Consider the following 21,907-nt stretch of genomic DNA (forward strand, 5'->3'; position numbering starts at 1 on the left):
TTCCTTCCCAGGTGATATCGTTAGAAACCAACTCTTGGTCTTAGCTACTCCTAAGGCACAGCTAAATAATGATAAAAATATCTGACACCCAACACTTTCCCATTCCTTTCTCAATATTCTTCCCTTGATAGCACAAGCTATTGTGAATCAAGTTAACTGTCTTGTAAGACAGATTCTTTTTCTGGCTATGAGTTTTTCTTTTCTTTCCCTGACTTCCCCCTGCTCCCCATAAACTATAGAAACCTGAAGGTACCAACCTTCTTTTTTCATATAAATCTCTACGGAAAGGGCCTCTTTGAAACTATGGTTAACTTGACACCAGGGAATATTTGAAAGGTACAAAGTTCTCAAGTTCTGGTACCAATTCTATGATACTATGATATATAATAAGAAATATATATTTGGTCTTAATCCCTGTTCTGGCAGAGCTCTTAAAACCCTTGGAATTTCCTAAGTGATGGGAACCAAAGGTGTCTTTTGTTACGTTAATGGAGTGACTTTTGTAAAACCCCTAGGTAACCTAAGGATGGTGAACCAAGCACATGGCTACAGGGTTGGAACTTTCATACTCCACCTCCAGCCCCCTCTGGGGAGGAGAGAGGGGTCAGAGATTGAGTTCAATCACCAATGGCCAATGATTTAATCAATTGTGCCCATGTAATAAAGCCTCCATAAAAACCCAAAAGGATGGGGTTTGGAGAGTTTCCAGGTTAGTGAACGTATCCACATGCTATGAGAGTAGCCCACCCCAGTTCTGGGGAGAGAAGTTCCTGTGCTTGCTACCCTTCCAGATCTCACCCTATGCACTTCGTCTGGCTGTTCATGTGTATCCATTACAATCTCCTTTTATAGTAAACCGGTAATCTAGTAAGTACAATGTTTCTGAGTTCTGTGAGTTGCTCTTCAGACCCAAGGAGGAAGTCATGGGTTGGTGAGAAGCCCAGGTGACAATCGGAACTTGTGACTGACATCTGAAAGGGGGGGGTGCAGTGGCAGGGGGCAGTTTTGTAGGACTAAGCTCTTGACCTGTGATATCTGACTCTAGATCCAGATAGCTAGTGCTTGAATTGATTTAATTGCTTGGTGGTGTTGAGAAAACACATACTGGAGATTCCTAATAGCAATGATACGCCAACCCCTTTGAATTTCAGGTTCTTCATTCTGTAATAGGAGCATGATGCATAAAAGTATTATAATCTGAAAATTATATGAAATTTTTACTTTTTATATCTCTATACAATTTTTTTGTGTTAATTTTAATTTTTATGTTTTGTGTTAATTTTTCAATCAGAAATGAAAATGCTCTTAGAGGTTATTTTTCTGATTAAATCTAATACTTTTTCAAAAACTTCTATTTTTACTCCAAAAAGAAATGTAGGACTTCCCTGGTGGTGCAGTGGTTAAGAATTTGCCTGCTAATGCAGGGCACACAAGCCCTGGTCCAGGAAGATGCCATCTGCCACGGAGCAACTAAGCCTGTGCGCCACAACTACTGAGCCTGCGCTCTAGAGCCCGCGAGCCATGACTACTGAGCCCGTGTGCCACGACTACTGAGCCCGTGTGCCACAACTACTGAAGCCCACATGCCTAGAGCCTGTGCTCTGCAACAAGAGAAGCCATCGCAATGAGAAGCCCACACACCACAACGAAGAGTAGCCCTGGCTCACTGCGACTACAGAAAGCCCGCGCGCAGCAACAAAGACCCAACGAAGCCAAAAATAAATAAATTAATTAAAAAAAGAAAAGAAAAGAAATGTAATTTTTTTTCTTTTTAATCATTGCATCAAATAGGATAAAATGCCTAGGAATAAACCTACCTAAGGAGGCAAAAGACCTGTACTCAGAAAACTATAAGACGCTGGTGAAAGAAATCAAAGGTGACACAGATGGCAAGATATACCACATTCTGGGAGTGGAAGAATCAATATGGTCAAAATGACTATATTACCCAAAGCAATCTACAGATTCAGTGCAATCCCTATCAAATTACTAGTGGCATTTTTTGCAGATCTAGAACAAAAAATCTTAAAATTTGTGTGGAAACACAAAAGATCTCGAATAGCCAAAGCAATCTTGAGAAACAAAAATGGAGCTGGAGGAATCAGGCTCCCTGACTTCAGACTATACTATAAAGCTACAGTAATCAAAACAGCATCGTACTGGCACAAAGACAGACTTATAGATCAATGGAACAGGAGAGAAAGCCCAGACATAAATCCACGCACCTATGGTCAATTAATCTACGACAGAGGAGGCAAGAATATGCAATGGAGAAAAGACAGCCTCTTCCTAAGTGGTGCTGGGAAAACTGGACTGCTATGTGTAAAAAAATGAAATTAGAACACTCCTTAACACCATACAGAAAAAAAACCCAAAATGGATTAAAGACCTAAATGTAAGGCCAGATACTATAAAACTCTTAGAGGAAAACACAGGCAGAACACTCTTTGACATAAATCACAGCAATACTTGGATCTACTTCCCAGAGTAATGAATATAGAAACAAAAACAAACAAATGGGACCTAATTAAACTTAAAAGCTTTTGCACAGCAAAGGAAACCACAAACAAAAGGAAAAGACAACTCACAGAATGGGAGAAAATATTTGCAAACGAAGAGACCGCCTGGGGATTAATCTCCAAAATACAAAAAACAGTTCATGCAGCTCTACATCAAAAAAACACAAACAATGGAATATTATTCAGCCATAAAAAAGAATGAAACAATGCCATTTGCAGCAACACGGATGGATCTACAGATTATCATACTAAGTAAGTTAGAGAAAGACAAATACATGGTTATCACTTATATGTAGAATCTAAAAAATGATACAAATGAACTTATTTACAAAACAGAAAAAGACTCACAGACTTAGAAAACAAACTTACGGTTACCAAGGGGAAGGCTGGGGGGAGGGATAAATTAGGAGATTGGGATTCATATATACATACTATTATATGTAAAATAGATAATCAACAAGGACCTACTGTATAGCACAGGGAACTCTACTCAATACTCCATAATAACCTATATGGGAAAAGAATCTGAAAAAGAATAGATATATGTGTATGTATAACTGAATCACTTTGCTGTACACCTGAAACTAACACAATGTTGTAAGTCAACTATACTGTAATGTAAAATAAAAATTAAATAAAAAACTAAAAAAAAAAAAAAAACAAAGTAGTATTTACTTCTACGCTGGACCAAGAAGGAAATTCTGGGTAAAAAAATAGTCCTTTTCCTAGGCCAGGGGAAATAAGTAGATAAACTAGCTGCTTGGACACGTAGAAGAGGGGAGTAGGAATCAGTAAACTAAGACGTGTTCCACATGTTTTCTTATATTATTTTCCTCTAAACTCCTGAAAATATACTCTTGACCTTCACTCTGTCCACTTCTTACAGCTTCCTTTCTGGATCCCTTGCCTCAAGCCTTGGAATTCACCAACGTGAAACAGGCATGGTTATCCTTTCAGGAGGCCCAAACAGTTGGATTATTTCCAGCTTTAGAAGTACACTGGAAGCTAACTGGCTTTGTTGTGCTATTTGAAACTCATTATCAGATTTCTCCTTCCAAAACGTATCCTGCCACATAACACCATACCTATGTATTCACCACTAGAAAATTATTTAGTAGAGGCTTTCTGGGTTTCTAAGAAATTTTATTAAAAGGCAAATTTCCCCAGGGTTATTAGCACATATGAGTGATTATGACATACCTAAGAACAGATTCCCAAACAATAAATCATAAGACACGTGACCAGAGAGTTCATGCTACCTCCCAGCCCCAACAGCTTTACTGATTCTAGTAAATACATTTATTTTTTGTATAATTTGTAATAAGTTTATTAAGTTATAAGTATAAACTATGTCCTGATTACTAATACTGATGTCTATTTAAAAATCAAAGTAAAGAATATTTTTAAAATAATACTTAAGCATGACTTAAGCAACTTTCTGAGAAAATTTCAGATGTTCTCTAATATTGTGTCCAACTCAGTTTTCCTTAATGAATTAACTGTGTTCTATTTCTAGTGTGACCCATCTATTGTCTATTTATTTCCTCCTATCTATCATGATAAGACTTTTAAGCATTCATTCACTTAGTTGATATTTATTGAATACTTATTTTGTTCTAGGTAATGGGTTATAAGGGCATAGCCCTAAACAATACATATCCAGGCCCTGCCTTCCACAAACCCAGGGAGTTAAGAGATTTTTTCGTTACTTGATAATAACAACATCCTTGGGAATTCCCTGGTGGTCCAGTGGTTAGGACTCCATGCTTCCACTGCCGGGGGCCCGGGTTCGATCCCTGGTTGGGGAACTAAGATCCCATAAGCTGTGTGGTGTGGCCAAAAACCAAACAAACAAAAAACCCCCAACTTTATCCTGATAATCTCTTTGGAGCTAGATAAAATTACTTGAACAACTTCTACTAAAAATGCCTCTTTTAGAGGGCATGTACTTCAACATAATAAAGGCCACATATGACAAGCTCACAGCTAATATCATACTCTTTGGTGAAAAACTGAAAGCTTTTCCTCTAATATCAAGAACAAGATAAAGATGCCCACTCTTGCCACTTTTATTCAACATAGTATTAGAAGTCCTAGCCGGAACAATTGGGCAGGAAAAAGAAATAAAAGGTATCCAAATTGGAAAGGAAGAAATAAAACTCACTATTTACAGATAATATGATAGTACATATAGAAAACTCAAGACTCCACCAAAAACTCAGAACTAAAAAATAAATGGAGGGACTTCCCTGGTGGCACAGTGGTTAATAATCTTCCTGACAATGCAGGGGACACAGGTTTGATCCTTGGTCCGGGAAGATCCCACATGCCGCAGAGCAACTAAGCCCGTGTGCCACAACCACTGAGCCTGCGCTCTAGAGCCCGCGAGCCACAACTACTGCGCCTGTGTGCCACAACTACTGAAGGCCATGCACCTAGAGCCCATGCTTTGCAACAAGAGAAGCCACTGCAATGAGAAGCCCGTGCACTACAATGAAGAGTAGCCCCCGCTTGCCGCAACTAGAGAAAGCCCGCGCACAGCAACGAAGACCCAACACAGCCAAAAATAAATAAAAATAAATTTATTTAAAAAAATAAAAATAAATAAATGCAATAAAGTTGCAGCATACAAAATCAATATATTGAAAGCTGTTGCATTGCTATACACCAATAATGAATTATCAGAAAGAGAAATTAAGAAAACAATTGCATTTACAATTGCATCAGAAAGAATAAAATATGTAGGACTAAGCTTAGCAAAGGAAATGAAGGACCTAGACACTGAAAAGTTTAAAACACTGATGAAAGAAATGGAAGACACAAATAAATGGAAGTGTTCCATGCTCATGGATTTGAAGAATTAATAGTTAAAACGTCCATACTACTGAAGGAAATCTATAGATTCAGTGCAATTCCTATCAAAATTTCAATGGCATTTTTCACATAAATAGAATAAACAATCTTAAAATTTATGTGGACCCACAAGACCCTGAATAGTCCATGCAATCTTGAGAAAGAAGAACAAAGCTGGAGGCACAACACTCCTTGATTTCAAACTATATTACAAAGCTCTAGTAATCAAAACAGTATGGTATTGGCATAAAAACAAACACATAGATCAATGGAACAGAACAGAGAGCCCAGAAATAAACTCACACATAAGACAATTAATTTACAATAAAGGAGCCAAGAATATACAATGGGGAAAGGAGAATCTCTTCAATAAATGGTGTTGGGAGAACTGGACCACTCTCTTATGCCATATACAGAAATTAACACAAATGGATTAAAGACTTTAACATAAGACCTGAAACCATAAGATTCCTAGAAGAAAACATAGGTGATAAACTTCTTGCCATTGGTCTTGGCAATGTCTTTTTTTTTTTTTTTTTTTTGCTCTGACAACAAAAGCAAAGGAAACAGAAGCAAAAATAAAAACAAACAAAAAAAAAGTGGGACTACATCACACTAAAGCTTCTGCACAGCAAAAGTAATCAATGAAATGAAAAGGCAACCATCTGAATGGGAGAAAATATCTGCAAATCATATAGCTGATATGGGGCTAATATCCAAAATTTATAAAGAACTGATACAACTTGATAGCAAAACAAACAAACAAAAAAACCCACCAAACCAATTTAAAAAATGGGTAGAAGATCTGAATAGACATTTTTCCAAAGAAGACAATCAGATATCCATCAGGTACATGAAAAGATGCTCAATACCACTTATATCAGGGAAATGCAAATCAAAACCCCAATAAGGTATCACCTCACACCTGTTAGAGTGGCTGTTTTCAAAAAGACAAGAGACAGCAAGTGCGGGCAAGGATGTGGAGAAGAGAGAATCTCTGCACTGATGATGGGAATGTAAATTGGTGTAGCCACCATGGAAAAGAGTATGGGAGGTTCCTCAAAAAATTAAAAATACAACTACATATGATCCAGTAATTTTACTTCTGGGTATTTATACAAAGAAAATGAATACACTAACTTGAAAAGATATCTGCACCCCATGTTCATCGCAGCATTAATTATGATAGCCAAATTATGGAAACAACCTGTGTCCATCAATGGACGGACTGATGAACAAAATATGGTATGTATATGTACAATGGAATGCTATTTGGCTGTAAGGAAGAATGAAAGTTTGCTGCTTAAAACATCATGGATGGACCTTGAGGGCATTAGGCTAAGTGAAATAAGTCAAAGAAAGACACATAATGTATTATCTCACTTATATGTAGAATAAGAATGAAGTCAAAACAACAAAAATAAACCTCATGGATACAGAGAACAGACTGGTGGTTGTTAGAAGCAGGGGTGTGTATGCGTGTGGGGGAGGTGGAATGGGTAAAGGGAGTTAAAAGGTACAAACTTCCAATTATAAAATAAGGCATGGGGATATAATTTATAGCATGGCAACTATAGTTAATAATACTATATTACATATTCGAAAGTTACTGAGAGAGTAGATCTTAAAAGGTCTCACCGCAAGAAAAAGTTCTGTAAATATGTATGGTGATGAATGTTAACTAGACTTACTATGGTGTTCATTTCATGATGTACACAAATGTTTATTTTGTTGTAAGCCTAAAATTAACATAATGTATGTCAATTATACCTCAATAAAAAAAGTAAAAAAAAAAAAGGGAAGAAATGTAAGCTTTCATTCTTTCCCAAAATTCATTAAAATTATTTTATTCATATTGATCATAAGTAACCAGGCTCACATTTACCTTTTATCTTCACATACTGCATATCTGGATTAACACACAGGGCAAGGTTACTAGGTAGAGTCCAGGGAGTAGTTGTCCAGGCAACCAAAGATATATTTTCATCTTCCTCCAAAGGGAAAGTTACAAATACTGAAGGATCTTGAACATCCTGAAATAAAATGAGATAAAGTATTTTTTTACAGACTCCATAGTAGTAGACATGGAAGAAAAACGAACTGATCCTAAAGAATAAAATAAACTTTTATTTTCAGAATAAACTGAGCTTTAAAAAAAATCTGCCATATTTGTAAAAAGAAAATACAAAGCGAGAAATTCCAAATACATTTTTTACATAAAGAAAATGCTTTAATAATTACCTTAGTAGTCACAAATAAAACATTTATAGTGTAGCAAGTGGGATACATAAATGAGGTTTCACTATTACAATGATCTATTTTATAATAAGTCCATAAAGAATTAGGTCAATAAAATAACGATTTTGGAAAACAGTGTTATTCTTTATTTGAATTGAAGGGTATATGAGAATTCTTTTCAACTTTTCAGGAAGTCTGAAATTATGCCAAAAATTAAAAACAAACACAATCCTTAGTACACACTCATAGTATGGCCAAAGTGAAAAAAGACAGAAAATACTAAGTGCTGGCAAGGATGCAGTGTAATCAGAACTGTCTAGTGGAAGTATAATCCCTTTGGGGTTAGAGTGGGAGGCAATGAACCATGGTCCATGGGTCAAATCTGGCCGTTACCTGTTTTTATAGAGCCCAAGACCTAAGAATGGTTTTGACAGGACTGACAGATCATCTGGCCAACAAAGTCTAAAATATTTACTATCTGGCCCTTTACAAAGTTTGCCAACTCTTGTACTAGGGCTAAATGTAAGTATACCTTATGACTCAATAATCCCACTCCTGGGAATGTGTATATTTGCTCCCCAAAAGACAAGTTCCAGAATGCTCACAGTAGTACTACTGATAAGAGCCAAAAACTGGATATTACCCAATGTCCATCAACATTAGAATGGATAAGTTAAATACTATACAGTAATTAAAATGATGATCTACAACTACACACAACATGGATGACTTTCACAAACATAATCTTGAGCAAGAGAAGCCAGACGCAAAAAAAGAACAAACTGGACAATTCCATTTATATTTAGTACAGAATCAGCAAACAATGAGGTTGGACGTGAGGACAGTGGTTGCTATAGAGGAGTGGGGGGATACATGCTAAACTGAAGGGACCATGAGAAGGGAGAGCTTTTGACAGGTTGACTGACAAGGCTCTTCTTTAACTTTATCTGGGTGTTGGCTTCACATATATATTCATTTTGTGCAAGTATATGGAATAGAGCAAGTAAATGGAGGAGCAAAAAAGTGTTGTCTTATTAAGCCAGGAAATAGGTACTAAGATATAAAAATTATTAATTTTAGTATGTATAGTAATAAACATAAAAAAATTAAAAAGCCTCTAAAGGGAAATCTAAATAAAACATTAACAGTGATTTCCTTTGGGTACTGGGATTATAATTTTTTTCCCTCTTCTTTATATCTTCTATGGCTTCTTAATTTTCCACAATGAGCATAAGCCTCAAAAATAATCACATCAACCAGACTTCCAAAAACTAAAAATTTAGGCAATATAAAAAATAAATATTTTTATATACCACAAGTTGGTTTACCTTTTGGAAAAGCTGGAAGGACTTTCTTCTGTAACTCAATTTAGTTCCGTACAGCTTGCTCTTTCCCAATAAGAGAATGTATTTATTTACTTATAGAAGAGTATAAACTTTGAAAACCCTAGGACCTAACAAGCTATAATGGGGCTCTAACATGTAAAAATTTAGTTACCAAAGAAAATTCCAGCATAGTACACAAGGATTTATATTACAAAACGTTTGGAGCAACACCAATTGTTACCATTTAAAAAGAAAAAAAAGGCTGTGCCCTCTGAACACCTCAAATATCTATCAAAAGAATGAATAGATAAATTGTAGTCTATTTGTTATATGAAACACTGTACAGCAGTTAAAAATAAACTTAAAGCTACATGTATCAATATGAAGAAACTTTAAAACATAATGTTTAGTATAAAAGGCAAGGTGCAGAATAAGTACAATGAATGAGATTTAAAAACTTGCGAACAACACTAAATACTGTTTATGGATACTTATACAGATAACAAAAATATAAAAATATGCATGAAAAAGAAACACCAAATTCAGCATAGTGGTTACCTATCAGGATGTGAAGAAGGAAATGGAAAAGAGAAATGTGCTGTAAATAAACAAACTGTGGTATATTCACCTACACAGAAATTAGAACAAAAGATCCAAAACTACACATAACATGGATGACTATCACAAACATAATGCTGAGTGAGAAAAGCCAGAAACAGAATACATAGTGGATCTTTCCACTTCTTCAAAGTACAGAACCAGACAAAACTAATCAACTGCTATCTGTGACATTTGATGTATTTGAAATCAACAACAACAGATGCATTTAGTGAAACCCATGTTTCGTTTTTTAATTTTTTGGCCATGCCGCGAGGCTTGCGGGATCTTAGTTCCTTCCCCAACCAGGGATTGAACCTGCGCCCTCGGCAGTGAAAGCACAGAAGACTTGCCACTGGACCACCAGGGAATTCTCCTCGTGAAAGCCATTAAATGGTATACTTAAGATTGGTGCATTGAATTATAGGTAAAATTTAACCCACCCCACCAAAAAAACCATAAACAAAACAAACATAAAAATGAAGTACGTATTTCTATAAAATGCAGAGGACAGAGAAAATGTTAAATTAGATTATGGAGATGTAATCATCAAAACTCAGATTGTGGGAAACTACAAGATAATATCTGTTTCCCAAACAACAATTTGCAAGGGGGAAAAAAAAAGAAAAAGAAAAACATAGAAAGAGAAATGGAGACCTACACATTAAAACAGACCTAAAAGACAACTATTACCATGTATGAACCTTCCTTATGTCTCGATTAAAACAAAACAAACAAGAAAAAAAAAAAAAAAAAAACAACTAGAAATAACCTGAGGGAAAAAAAAGGATGCTGTTTATAAGACAAATAGAAATGTGAACACTGATAATATGCAGGAGTTAAACAACTACAGAATATTTAATATTAAGAATATTAAAAATGATTGATGATGACTTTTTAAGGTGTGATAATGGTACTCTGGTAATGTTAAAGAAATATTTCTTATCTATTAAAGATATATAATGAATTACTTATTGATAAAATGATATGTCTAAAATTTGCTTTTGAAAAAGGGTCTGGGAGAAATAAGTGGAGTGTGTAGATGGGGCAGGATTGACCATAGAGATTGTAGGGGATACATGATAGGACATGGGAGTTAATTATTCTGTTAATTAACTATTCTGTCTACTTTTGTATATGCTTGAAATTCTCCATGTTAAAGTGTTTTTAAAAAGTAAGCAAATACAGCAATATTTTAAGATTTGACAAAACTTCAGTCTTTGGTACTCAATAGTTAGTATATTATTCTCTACATTTTTATGTGCTTAAAATATTTTATTAAAAAAAACATAATAACATGAGCACCACCATAGAAGGGTATTTAGGGGACAACAGGCAGGCATCATCATGCCGACCTCACAAGGATATGCAACAATCCAATGGGATGTTGAAAGCATTCTGTAAGACGAAAAGTGCTTTTGAAATGTAAGTGTTAATAATAATGATATGTAGGTAAATATACATTTGTTTATTTACAGCACATTTCTCTTTTCCAAACCTTAGCCATGAGATAGAATTCCAAACAAATCAACATCCTTTAAAAACAAAGAGGGTTAGATAAACTCAGAAATAAAACACCCCTTGAATATACATACAAGAGAACAGATAGTTCTTATTCCTGAAGACTTACAGTCTTTACTATATCCCTGGATAAGGTAAAGCAGTACACTTTGTAAACAACAGTCACGTCTAAACTCTTATACCAATGACAGCAAGTTATTCCATTCATCAAAGATCATAACAGACCACCAATCACCAAACAGATTTTCCTCCAAGTACTTTTAACAAATAAATGATATTACAAAGCCTCAGATGAGGCACAAAAACACCCTAAGCAATAACCCTTATGAAACAGTGACTGGAGGAAAATAGAGCAGAGCTGGACTTATTAAACAAAGAGAGGCATCAAAATATGGTTAAAACAAGCGAAACCTATCACATTAAGACACATCATTCACATCACTCCCCAGGCTAACATTCCACACTGGGACTAAGTTACCATGATCACCACAGCCATTTAACTTCTGAGTACATAACTTAACGCCAATGACATCTCACATACCCTGTAATTCTGGTGAGATTCAAAGTTGGAAAGTGGAGTATTGCATGCAGTGGAAAAGGGCATGACTTTCACTCCTCTATAAACAAGGCCTTTATCATAGAGCTGTTTGAAGACCCACCTGGCAAGTAAAGAGACAGAATTTTACAGTTACATAACCATAATTCTATTTTCCCAAATGCAAACATTTATGCCAGTTTCTGTTTGTAGTTTCTCACAGCCAAAGAAGTGGAAACACAATGTCTCTCAACTGGTGAATAGCTGGTAAATTACAACACATCAGTATAATGAGATATTATGTAGACATTAAAAGTGCAAATATCTGTTGACATGGAAAGGTGTTCATGACTTGATGTTGACTGAGAAAAGCAACTGACACCATACTGTACAATGAGGTACAATTATGTAAAACTGTATGTATCAGTATACATATTTACATTTTTAGAAATGCTAAAAAAGTAGATTTTCACCAATATGTTAACTATGGTTGGGATTTCAGACTTTTTTTTTTTTAATTTAAATTTACTTATTTATTTATTTATTTTTGGCTGTGTTGGGTCTTTGTTGCTGCACGCGGACTTTCTCTAGTTGCAGCAAGCGGGGGCTACTCTTCGTTGCGGTGTGTGGGCTTCTCATTGCGGTGGCTTCTCTTGTTGCGGAGCACGGGCTCTAGGCGCACAGGCTCAGTAGTTGTGGTGCAGGGGCTTAGTTGCTCCGCGGCATGTGGGATCTTCCCGGACCAGGGATCGAACCCGTGTCCCCTGCATTGGCAGGTGGATTCTCAACCATTGCACCACCAGAGAAGCCCAGACTTTTTGTTTTTCTTAATAGTCTTCTAGTATACTGCTTAAATTTCACTGTAATGGACAGTTTTACAGAGGCAATTTAAAAAGTATAAACCACTGGGATTAGGATCAGATCTCTCTCCTACAGTCAGTCAAAAACTTTTATTAAACACTTAAACATGTTGCTTTAAGCTAAATGTAGCAAGACACTGGAAAACAGTCATCCCAGGTTCTCCTGTGGTGACTACTCATCTTTCCCAATTGGGTGCCAGAATTCATTTGGTAGGAATCCTTACTTGTGTTTAACTCATTTTTACAGTTCGATTCCTATGTACTTGGCACAATAAATGAATTAAATTCTCTCCCATTTGTTAAAATACATTTTTATGTAAAACTGTGCAAGTATTTTCACGGTATTCCTTTGGCTTTGGACAAAGCCTAAAAGGTGACATCTTGTAACAAATTTCCCGAGTTTAAACTCAATCTTAAATTATATTCTCTGATGCAAGGACATTAACAGGAGACCAGAGGAAAAGTGTCAGATTTGTATCATAAGACCAAGATTCAAGCCTAAGAGCCATATAGTTAGTTGAGGGATCTCAAGCAAGTCACAACCACTCGCCTTTACCTCAAAGAGGGTCCTAACCCAATCCACAGGACTTTCTAGATCATCTGGGAAAATTCATGTGGAAGTACTTTATATACTCAAAAGCACCAACTCAATCTAAATTATCACCATCAAATTAATGTTATCATTTTAAATGTATCTCCTACTATTTTTTTAATATTCACCCTAGGTCTATATGCCTTATTTATATGTCAACATGTTCCTCAGGAATAACTAACATTCTAATAGCAAGAGGCTTTGAAAACGGTTTTCCCCCGATTCAAGTATGTTTTATGTAAATTAAGAAGTCTGATGTAGAGCTATATTGTCCAACATGGTAGCACTAGCCACATGTGCTCATTTAAATTTATTAAAATTAGAAATTCAGTTTCTTGGTCATACTAACCACATTTAAGTGCTAAACTGTCCTGATCTAGAGCATAAAGAGTACCTTCTTTTTCAGAAGTTTAAGAGAAACCCTGCTTTTTAGAATGCCCTAATCATGAGAACTCCAACTACTCAGAGAAATGGGAAGCCTCCCTGTCCAAAGTTTCTGCCATGTCAGAGAGTTTAATCAGCTCTCACCCTTGGGTACAAGGGTCTGGAGATGCACCCACAGGGGCACATCAGAGTCACAGGGTCTGAGAACTGTCCCATGGTATCTAGCTCCTCAAAGGCAAAGGCATGTGCCAAGCATGTGCAACAGATCTTGACTAACAGAAATGTAATCAGGTAGATAGGACGACAGTAAGAGGCACAAGCACCTACAGTACAGCACAAAAATATGTATCCTACAAAAGAGCTTTGCAACTCACCTGTAATCTTGCATAATTTAACAAAAGTAGGACTCCCTCAAGGCCTGAGTTATGTACATAGGTCATTTTGCAACCATAATAACTATTTGCCCATTAATGATACATAATGATTCTCAGACTATTGTAGGAGGCTCAGGTTAAATCACCTATCAAGACTGGCATTGGGCTTCCCTGGTAGTGCAGTGGTTAAGAATCTGCCTGCCAATTCAGGGGACATGGGTTCGAGCCCTGGTCCGGGAAGATCCCACATGCCACGGAGCAACTAAGCCCGTGTGCCACAACTACTGAGCCCGCATGCCTAGAGCCTGTGCTCTGCAACAAGAGATGCCACAGCAATGAGAAGCATGCACACCGCAACGAAGAGCAGCCCCCAGTCACTGCAACTAGACAAAGCCCACATGCAGCAACAAAGACCCAATGCAGCCAAAAATAAATAAAATAGATTAAAAAAAAAAAAGACTGGCATTGCAACAGTTGTCTTGTAATAGTAAAAGGAAGCAAAATTCATTTCGAAACTCATGAAACAGTGACTGCATATACAACTTCTCTTAGTAAAAAATTCAAGTACACACCTCTTAGACTTAATTCCTTCAAACAAAGAAACCCATTTCTGAAACCTAATTTTCCTAAAATTTGGTACTAGTTAATTTGACAAAAAAAACCTTTAACTCACATCAGGCCATTTATATTCTTCATTTATTTTACTTAGTGTGAATAGTTATATGTTCTGATATAGAAACACTAATGAAATTGATTACAGGTTGCTGCTCAATCTGCTAGGGCCATTATATACTACAGAACATATGGATAACCTAATACCTTTCTAGAATCCAAAATTTACTGAATTCAAAAATAAACCTAGGGGTGGAAGGGACGAATAGGTGGAGTACAGTGGAATTTTAGGGCAATGCATAATTCTAGAATTATGGATATATGTCATCACACATTTGTCCAAATCCACAGAATGCATAACAAGAGTGAACCCTTATGTAAACTCTGGACTTTGGGTGATTATGATCTGTCAAGGTAGGTTCATGAATTGTAACAAATGTATCCCTCTGGTGGGGGATGTTGATAATGGAGGAGGCTATGTATCTGTGGAGGCACAGCGTATATGGGAAATCTGTATAGCTTCCTCTTTTATTTTTTTAGAGCATTTTTAGGTTCACAGCAAAATTAAGTCTTTAAAAACAGAAACAAAACAAATACATCCCCAAAGATTTCAGATAATTGTGGATCTGAAAACAAGCGGATTCATGCTACAGCATCTCTACTATCTAATATAACAAAATAGTCATTATATTTCAACTTCAAATAAACTTACCAAACAGATTCCATGAATTGTGGATAGAGAGTTTTGTAGTCATTGTCAAAGTCAATCCATCGGCCAAGTCTGGTAATAGTAGACTTAAAAAATATGAATATTAGAGTTTTTAGACAATGGTATTTGTTATTGTATAGCAATTTGTTTTACTTCTATTATCACTACACATGATGATTTTGGAAAAACAGAACAATCAATGGTTCAAGTAAATGTATACTGTAAACAACACATTTTGTAAGGTTAAGAACAAGTTTTCTTGGCATTCATCCTACATGCAGGGAATGTTATTTACAAGTATTAACATTCTTTTATAAAAGTCTACCAAACTACCATTTGGCAAACACCACAAGTCTAACGGTTGCTGGCATGAATCATCAATGGTTGCTAAAATTACTGAGTCATAGTATGATAAGGAACAGGGTACTTACTAATTACAAAGGAAAAACTGCAACTTTACAATGGAGAAACCTGACAGAATAACCTTAGTGAACAAAGTGAACAACACCAATGAGACTTATCAGCATCATAGGCCTTCTGATATGATACACTGAGAAGGGGATGATGTTACTTCTGAAGAATAGCAAATTTGACAGTCAAAGTGGTAAGAGAGTAAAGATGGAAAAAAATAAAAGCCAGACATGTTTTTAAGTTGTACATATATATTAATCTGAGAGCCACGGAGGAAAGGGGGAGCTGAGGACCTTTGTTCCTAAGCACATCAGAATAAGAGAGGACAAGAGCTCTGCTGGCACCAGACAATTACTAAAATGTACCAGTTGTGGGAGCTCTATTACTAAGAGAAGCAGTGGGCAAGATGGGAGTCAATATAAAACAATGTATACAAATGTGAATTGTTTTTAACATCTGAATTTTTTTATTGCCAAGATTCAAGCCAATCTATTTGCTAGGACAGCATGATTCCTGTCATATACTGTGGGTAGGTAGGAGATTAAACATGGAAGACCAATCAAGCACATAGAAATCAGAAAAGAGAGGGTTCAGTTTAAGCTAACAGTTTAAGTAATGGAGTTGAAGATGGAAGCTAAACACTCATTTAAAGAGGATTATCAACCCCTCTTTTGTTACACTTTTGGGCACCTCTCATAAAAAGCACAAGGAACCATAAAACATTTCAACCCCCATTTAAAAGCTAGAGTACTTAAAGTAACCAAAAATACCTTCCACTCGGTAGAATATCGCATCACAATTGCTCGGCACTGACTGTTATATTCTGCAATCCCCAATTTGGCTACATCCTCTGGTCCTCTGATTCCCAGTGTCTTATCAATTTCATATTCCTGAAAATTTGCAATAAGATTGTTAACATCCCTGCCCTATGAAACAAATGCAATTCGACAAAACTAGAAAATAAAACAGATTACAAAAAATTAGTTCTCAGAAAATCTACAGAGAAAACAAACTATAAATAGTATTATAAAAATGAAGAGGGCTTCCCTGGTGGTGCAGTGGTTGAGAATCTGCCTGCCAATGCAGGGGACACGGGTTCGAGCCCTGGTCTGGGAAGATCCCACGTGCCGCGGAGCAGCTGGGCCCGTGAGCCACAATTACTGAGCCTGCGCATCTGGAGCCTGTGCTCCACAACAGGAGAGGCCGCGATGAAGAGTGGCCCCCGCTTGCCACAACTAGAGAGAGCCCTCGCACAGAAACAAAGACCCAACACAGCCATAAATAAATAAATAAATAAATAAAATTAAATTAAAATAATAATAATAATAAAAATTTAAAAAAAATGAAGAAAGTCTGATTATAGCAAAAATTTGTACTTTAACATATTATATAATGAAATCTAATGTTTATTAAAAAATCAAAACATTATAAGGCTGGTGACTCAAACATACCACAGGTAAACCATGACAATCCCATCCAAATCTTCTGTCAACGTGAAGCCCACTCTGGTGAGCATATCTTGTAACTATATCTTTAATTGTCCCTGCAAGTATATGTCCATAGTGAGGCAGTCCAGTTGCAAAAGGAGGCCCATCATAGAAGGTAAATCTAAGAGGTAATAAAAATACGTTAAGTTACTTTAAAACAGACAGCAAAAATTTAGGACAGCATTTTTCTATAGATAGCTCCTGTAACTGTACAGCCTTTGGGGAGAAGAAAAGCTGCGAGGCTAGGAAACTCAGACATAACTGATTAGATATCTACTGGAGGCCCTGCCTTTAAAAAAGCTAATTATGACAGAGTTGGAGAGACCTGTATTGGACCATCCATCCTTCATTAATTAGTTCCATGATATAAGGGAAATTATTCATCCTGATCCTGAGTTATCTATAAAATAGGGCAACAAACACCTATGATAAAGTTTTTGAGCACAGGAGACACATGATGAAAACAGTAATTAAAGAAAGGACTGGTCTTTAGGTGAATGAAGACTAGAGGCAGGAAGTACCCCAATAGGAGGCTATTACACTACTAGTCTAAATGCTTAAATGAGGGTAGTGATAATGAGAAAAGTGGAAAGGAAGAGAGTGATATAAAAACTCTATTCGGAAGACCTCTTATTCTTAAAGACTCTACCTTTACCAAAGAAATTCACATACTTTGGCCTATGTTTTGATTGCTCTAAGCATTCCTGAAAACAATTAAAGTCGGACCAAAACTGCAAGATTTTCTCTTCTTCAGCAGGAAAATTGATGTTTTCTGGAACTTGCTGAACCATTTTGTTACTGCAAGAGAAATCAAATTTATTATTCTCAAAAGAGAAATCTAGGAATAACATACATTAAAATAAATGTACCTATCACTAGCCATGATACTACCTGGTACTTAAAAAAAATTCCCCTTTCTTTAAGGTAAAGTTCACATACCATAAAGTTCACCCTTTTAAAGTATATAATATGGGACTTTCCTGGTGGTCCAGTGGCTAAGACCGCACTCCCAATGAAGGGGGCCTGGGTTCGATCCCTGGTCAGGGAACTAGATCCCACATGCCACAACTAAAAAAAGATCCCACGTGCTGCAATGAAGGTCCTGCATGCTGCAACTAAGACCTGGTGCAGCCAAATAAATAAATAAATATTAAAAAAAAATAAAGTGTACAATTCATTTTTACCTTTTTTTTTTTTTTTTAAAGTATATTCACAAGGTTGGGCAACCACCACCACTCACTAATTCCAGAACATTTTCTTCACTACTCCCTCTTCTGCCCTCCAAGAACTTGTACACATTAGCAGTCACTCTCTATTCTCCTCTTCCCCAGCCTCCTGGAGACCATTAATCTGCTTTCTGCCTCTCTGGATCTTCCTATTCCAGACATTTCACATAAATGAAATTATGTACATACAGCCTATTGCGTCTGGCTTCTTTTACTTAGAATTATGTTTTCGAGGTTTATCCATGTTGTGATATGTACTCATACTTCATTGCTTTTTATAGCTGAATAATATTTCATCATATGGATATGCCACTTTTTGTTTATCCATTCATCAGTTCATGGACATTAGCATTGTTTCCACTTTTGGACAGAGCTGCTATGAATATTCATGTATAAGTTTTTATGTGGACATGTGTTTCCAGCTCTCTTAAGTAAATACCTAGGAGTACAACTGCTGGGTAATATGGTAACTGTGTTTAACTTTTTGAGAAACTGCCAAAATGTTTTCCAAAGCTGCTGTGTCATTTTACATTCTCCCCGCAGAGAATGAGATTCCAGTTTTTCTACATCCTCACTCCTTATCGTCCATCTTTGGATTATAGGAAATCCTAGTGGGTATAACATGGTATCTCATTGTGGTTTTGATTTCCATTTCCCTAATGATTAGTAATGTTGAGCTTACTGGCCATTTCATACCTTCTTTGGAGAAATGTCTATTCATCCTTTGCCCATTGTTTAATTGGGTTGTCTTTTTACTGTTGAGTTGTAAGAGTTCTTTATATTCTAGATAAAATCCCCTTATCAGTTACAGGATTTGCAAAAATTTTTTCCCATTCTGTGGCTTGTTTCTTATTTTCTTCATGGTATATTCTTTGAAGCACAAACACTTTTAATTTTGGTGAAGTCCTGTTTATTTACTGGTTTCGCTACTTCAACTTTTGGTGTCATATCTAAGAAACCACTACAGATAACAAGGTTGTGAAGTTTTAGCTCTTATATTTAGGCCACTGATCCATCTTGAGTTATTTCTGTATATGGTATGAAGTAGAAATATATAGTACTTTTAAATTTATTTCAGAATTTGTGTCCAATTCACACTCTTCACTTATTCTACAACTACAGTATAACATTTAGTAATTGCAGACAACACGCTTAAAAAAAAAAGAAAATCTTGGCAATTCTATCTAATGATACTAAAAACTCATTAATAATCTGAAAAAATAAATCTCAAAGTAGGTAAAAATTCTTACCTACATTCACAGGACAGAAAGTACTTCTGCTGAATCAACCTAATCTTTCTGAGGAAAACAGGCAAAACCTAAAAAAATTGTGAAGCTAAAAAGATGAGAATCACATTCAAATAATTCCTAGCTCATTTAAATTTTACATTTTATCACTTTTGTTGCTTACTCATGATTTTTGTAAAAGACAAACTCTATATCTCTCTGATTTAGTGCCTGGTGAGATAAGTCTTAAAGTATCTTTTTTCAGAAGTTTGTTAATAACCTCTTTCAGAAACACTTGATCAGTCGGGGCTTAACTATCTAGTGAGCATCCTCGAGCCCATTCCTCCTCAAAGCCTATTTATTCTCACTTTATAATTCTAATAAGGTTGGTGACCAGACTTCCAAGCCAACATCAGATTAGAAGGGGACAGAATTGCTAATAATGAGAAAACAACAGAGAAGGTGGAAAACCTTAAGAACACAAGAACTGTAACAGTCTGGGATAACTGACTCTAGGAGCAAAGAGACTTACATACCTCAACCAATTCTGAAAACATCAAAGCCTAAGTACAGTAATTGACCCATGCCATCGAAAAAAAATTTTTTTATAAAAAACAAATAAAAAATAAATTTATGTTAGAAATTATGGAGTTTCAAAGACAAATACAGTCCTTACTATGTTAACTCATTTCTATTCTATTTTATTTGACAGAGAATGTGAAGAGACTAACCAAAAGATTAACCATGAAATGGCAAATACACACATTGATTAAAAATAAAATTAGGGAATCTAAAAATTATATGGAAATTCAAGATCAGGGAAAATTTAAATCATGCAGCTCCTATGCTTTTATCAATTAGCAACACTGATTCAAAATATGACTGTGAGCTTCCTAGCAGCCAAGACAAGGGATAAAAAGTTAAAAGGATATTGATTTTGCACATAAGAGAAAAATCTGTAAAAAATGAGATTTATGCCACTGAGGTCTGAGTCACACATGGAAATGAGTGATCTGTTTAATAAACATTTTTAACATCAGAAAAAACATTTTTTTAAGTTTGTTACAAGCGGTGTCTTTCCTTTTGTCCCCCTGTCATTTATTTTTGAGATGTGAGAGTACCTTTGAGTTTTATATAGGAAAAAAATAAGGAAAGAACAGGTGGGCCATTTAACTCAACTATCCATTTCTGATTAGAGTGTGCCATTAAATGTTATTAAACAGAAGTTGAAAGGCATTTTGGATCTTCAGTTCTTGTTATAATTTCCAGCCTTTGAAGGATGGAGAGAGGTGTTTGTGCATTTACTGATTTACTAGGAGTCCTACTGGTTCAGTGACAACCTTACTAGAGGCCAATTGAAACTTAAGGGGTTACATTTGAAGACTAACAGATCTTTAGATATCAACATATTTATTTCTGTCACCCTCTAATGCTTGTCAAGGCTGGTCCTATGATTGCCAGCATCTATGGAAGTTGATTAGAGCAGACTCACCAGCCCCACCCTGGACTGACGAGTCTGAACCTGCTTTTTAACAAGATCCTAGGGGATGAGCATGCACATCAAAATTTAAGTCATTCTCTTAAACTGTTCTGACCATTATTCTGGAATATCTATCTGAACTTTTTTTTTTTTTGAGAAAACGAGATTTAAGCTTTCTGTGAAGATGGCTTTTAACTTTTATAAAATTTTCTAGAGAGCTTCTACTCCCCCCAAAGATTAAGAACCACTGCATTATTAGGCCAAACACAAAGACCCATGCAATGGTATAGACTATTCCAGGAAGAGCCATGTATCAGTGACCGGGCTATGGCGGCTGCCGAGGAGAAACGGCCCCCATGCATAAATCACAGGATTGCTCTGGCCCCTCACATCCACTGGAGAGCTGTACCTGCACAACAGCATCCAGTAACCACAGGGCTCTTGGGGGAAAGGGGGAGCAGAAAGAAGAGGGAGATTAACCCTGCCAGGTCATGCTCAGGGAAGCAACCTCCTCTTCTTCCCTTTAACTATAATCCAAGGCCTCCACTATCTTCCTTATTCCATGACTCCTTCAGACCTCTTTAGCCTCAACTTCCTGTTCAGCAATTTCTAGATACCCTCTTTCACCTTTACTTGTATTTACCTCCACAGATCTTGGAAAAGCATACCAAAAACATTTTTGTTTAAAATAAATCTCATGATCTTCCTTGCCACACTTGCTCCCATTTTTAATTCCACTGTACTAGTAGTTCCACTATTCCTTCCCGTTACCTGAAATTTCTGAGTCACCCTTAATACTACCAGATGATCCCCACATCCAGTTGATCACCAAGTCATGTGGGTCTGACTTCTAAGTCTATTTCTCTATTCCCTCTTCCTCATTCTCAGGTCTTCATAACTTGTTACATTAAGTCAAATTTAACCCAAGAGGTGGGTCCATCTCCAGCCTTTTCACAGA

At 36.2% G+C, this 21,907-nt stretch overlaps 1 protein-coding gene and 1 non-coding gene across 5 annotated transcripts in view; both read right to left on the reverse strand.

The window, feature by feature from the left end:
• Nucleotides 1–21,907, reverse strand: part of IARS1 (isoleucyl-tRNA synthetase 1) — an 80,489-nt gene that overhangs the window by 56,030 nt on the left and 2,552 nt on the right. For all 4 annotated transcript variants that reach the window (XM_036854976.1, XM_036854978.1, XM_036854980.1 and 1 more), the window contains exons 2-7: nucleotides 17,690–17,815; nucleotides 16,982–17,138; nucleotides 16,301–16,420; nucleotides 15,123–15,205; nucleotides 11,595–11,712; nucleotides 7,258–7,405 (exon numbers count right to left, since the gene is read on the reverse strand). In XM_036854976.1, the coding sequence (XP_036710871.1) occupies nucleotides 7,258–7,405; nucleotides 11,595–11,712; nucleotides 15,123–15,205; nucleotides 16,301–16,420; nucleotides 16,982–17,138; nucleotides 17,690–17,808 (745 nt within the window). In that variant the 5' untranslated portion in view covers nucleotides 17,809–17,815. The remainder of the gene's footprint in view (nucleotides 1–7,257; nucleotides 7,406–11,594; nucleotides 11,713–15,122; nucleotides 15,206–16,300; nucleotides 16,421–16,981; nucleotides 17,139–17,689; nucleotides 17,816–21,907) is intronic.
• On the reverse strand, nucleotides 21,256–21,388 carry LOC118897597. Its single transcript, XR_005020487.1, has one exon. It is a non-coding gene; the product is annotated as a small nucleolar RNA SNORA84 (small nucleolar RNA).

Source organism: Balaenoptera musculus, chromosome 6, assembly GCF_009873245.2.
Source record: "Balaenoptera musculus isolate JJ_BM4_2016_0621 chromosome 6, mBalMus1.pri.v3, whole genome shotgun sequence".
In the NCBI taxonomy this organism is placed as follows: Eukaryota; Metazoa; Chordata; class Mammalia; order Artiodactyla; family Balaenopteridae; genus Balaenoptera; species Balaenoptera musculus.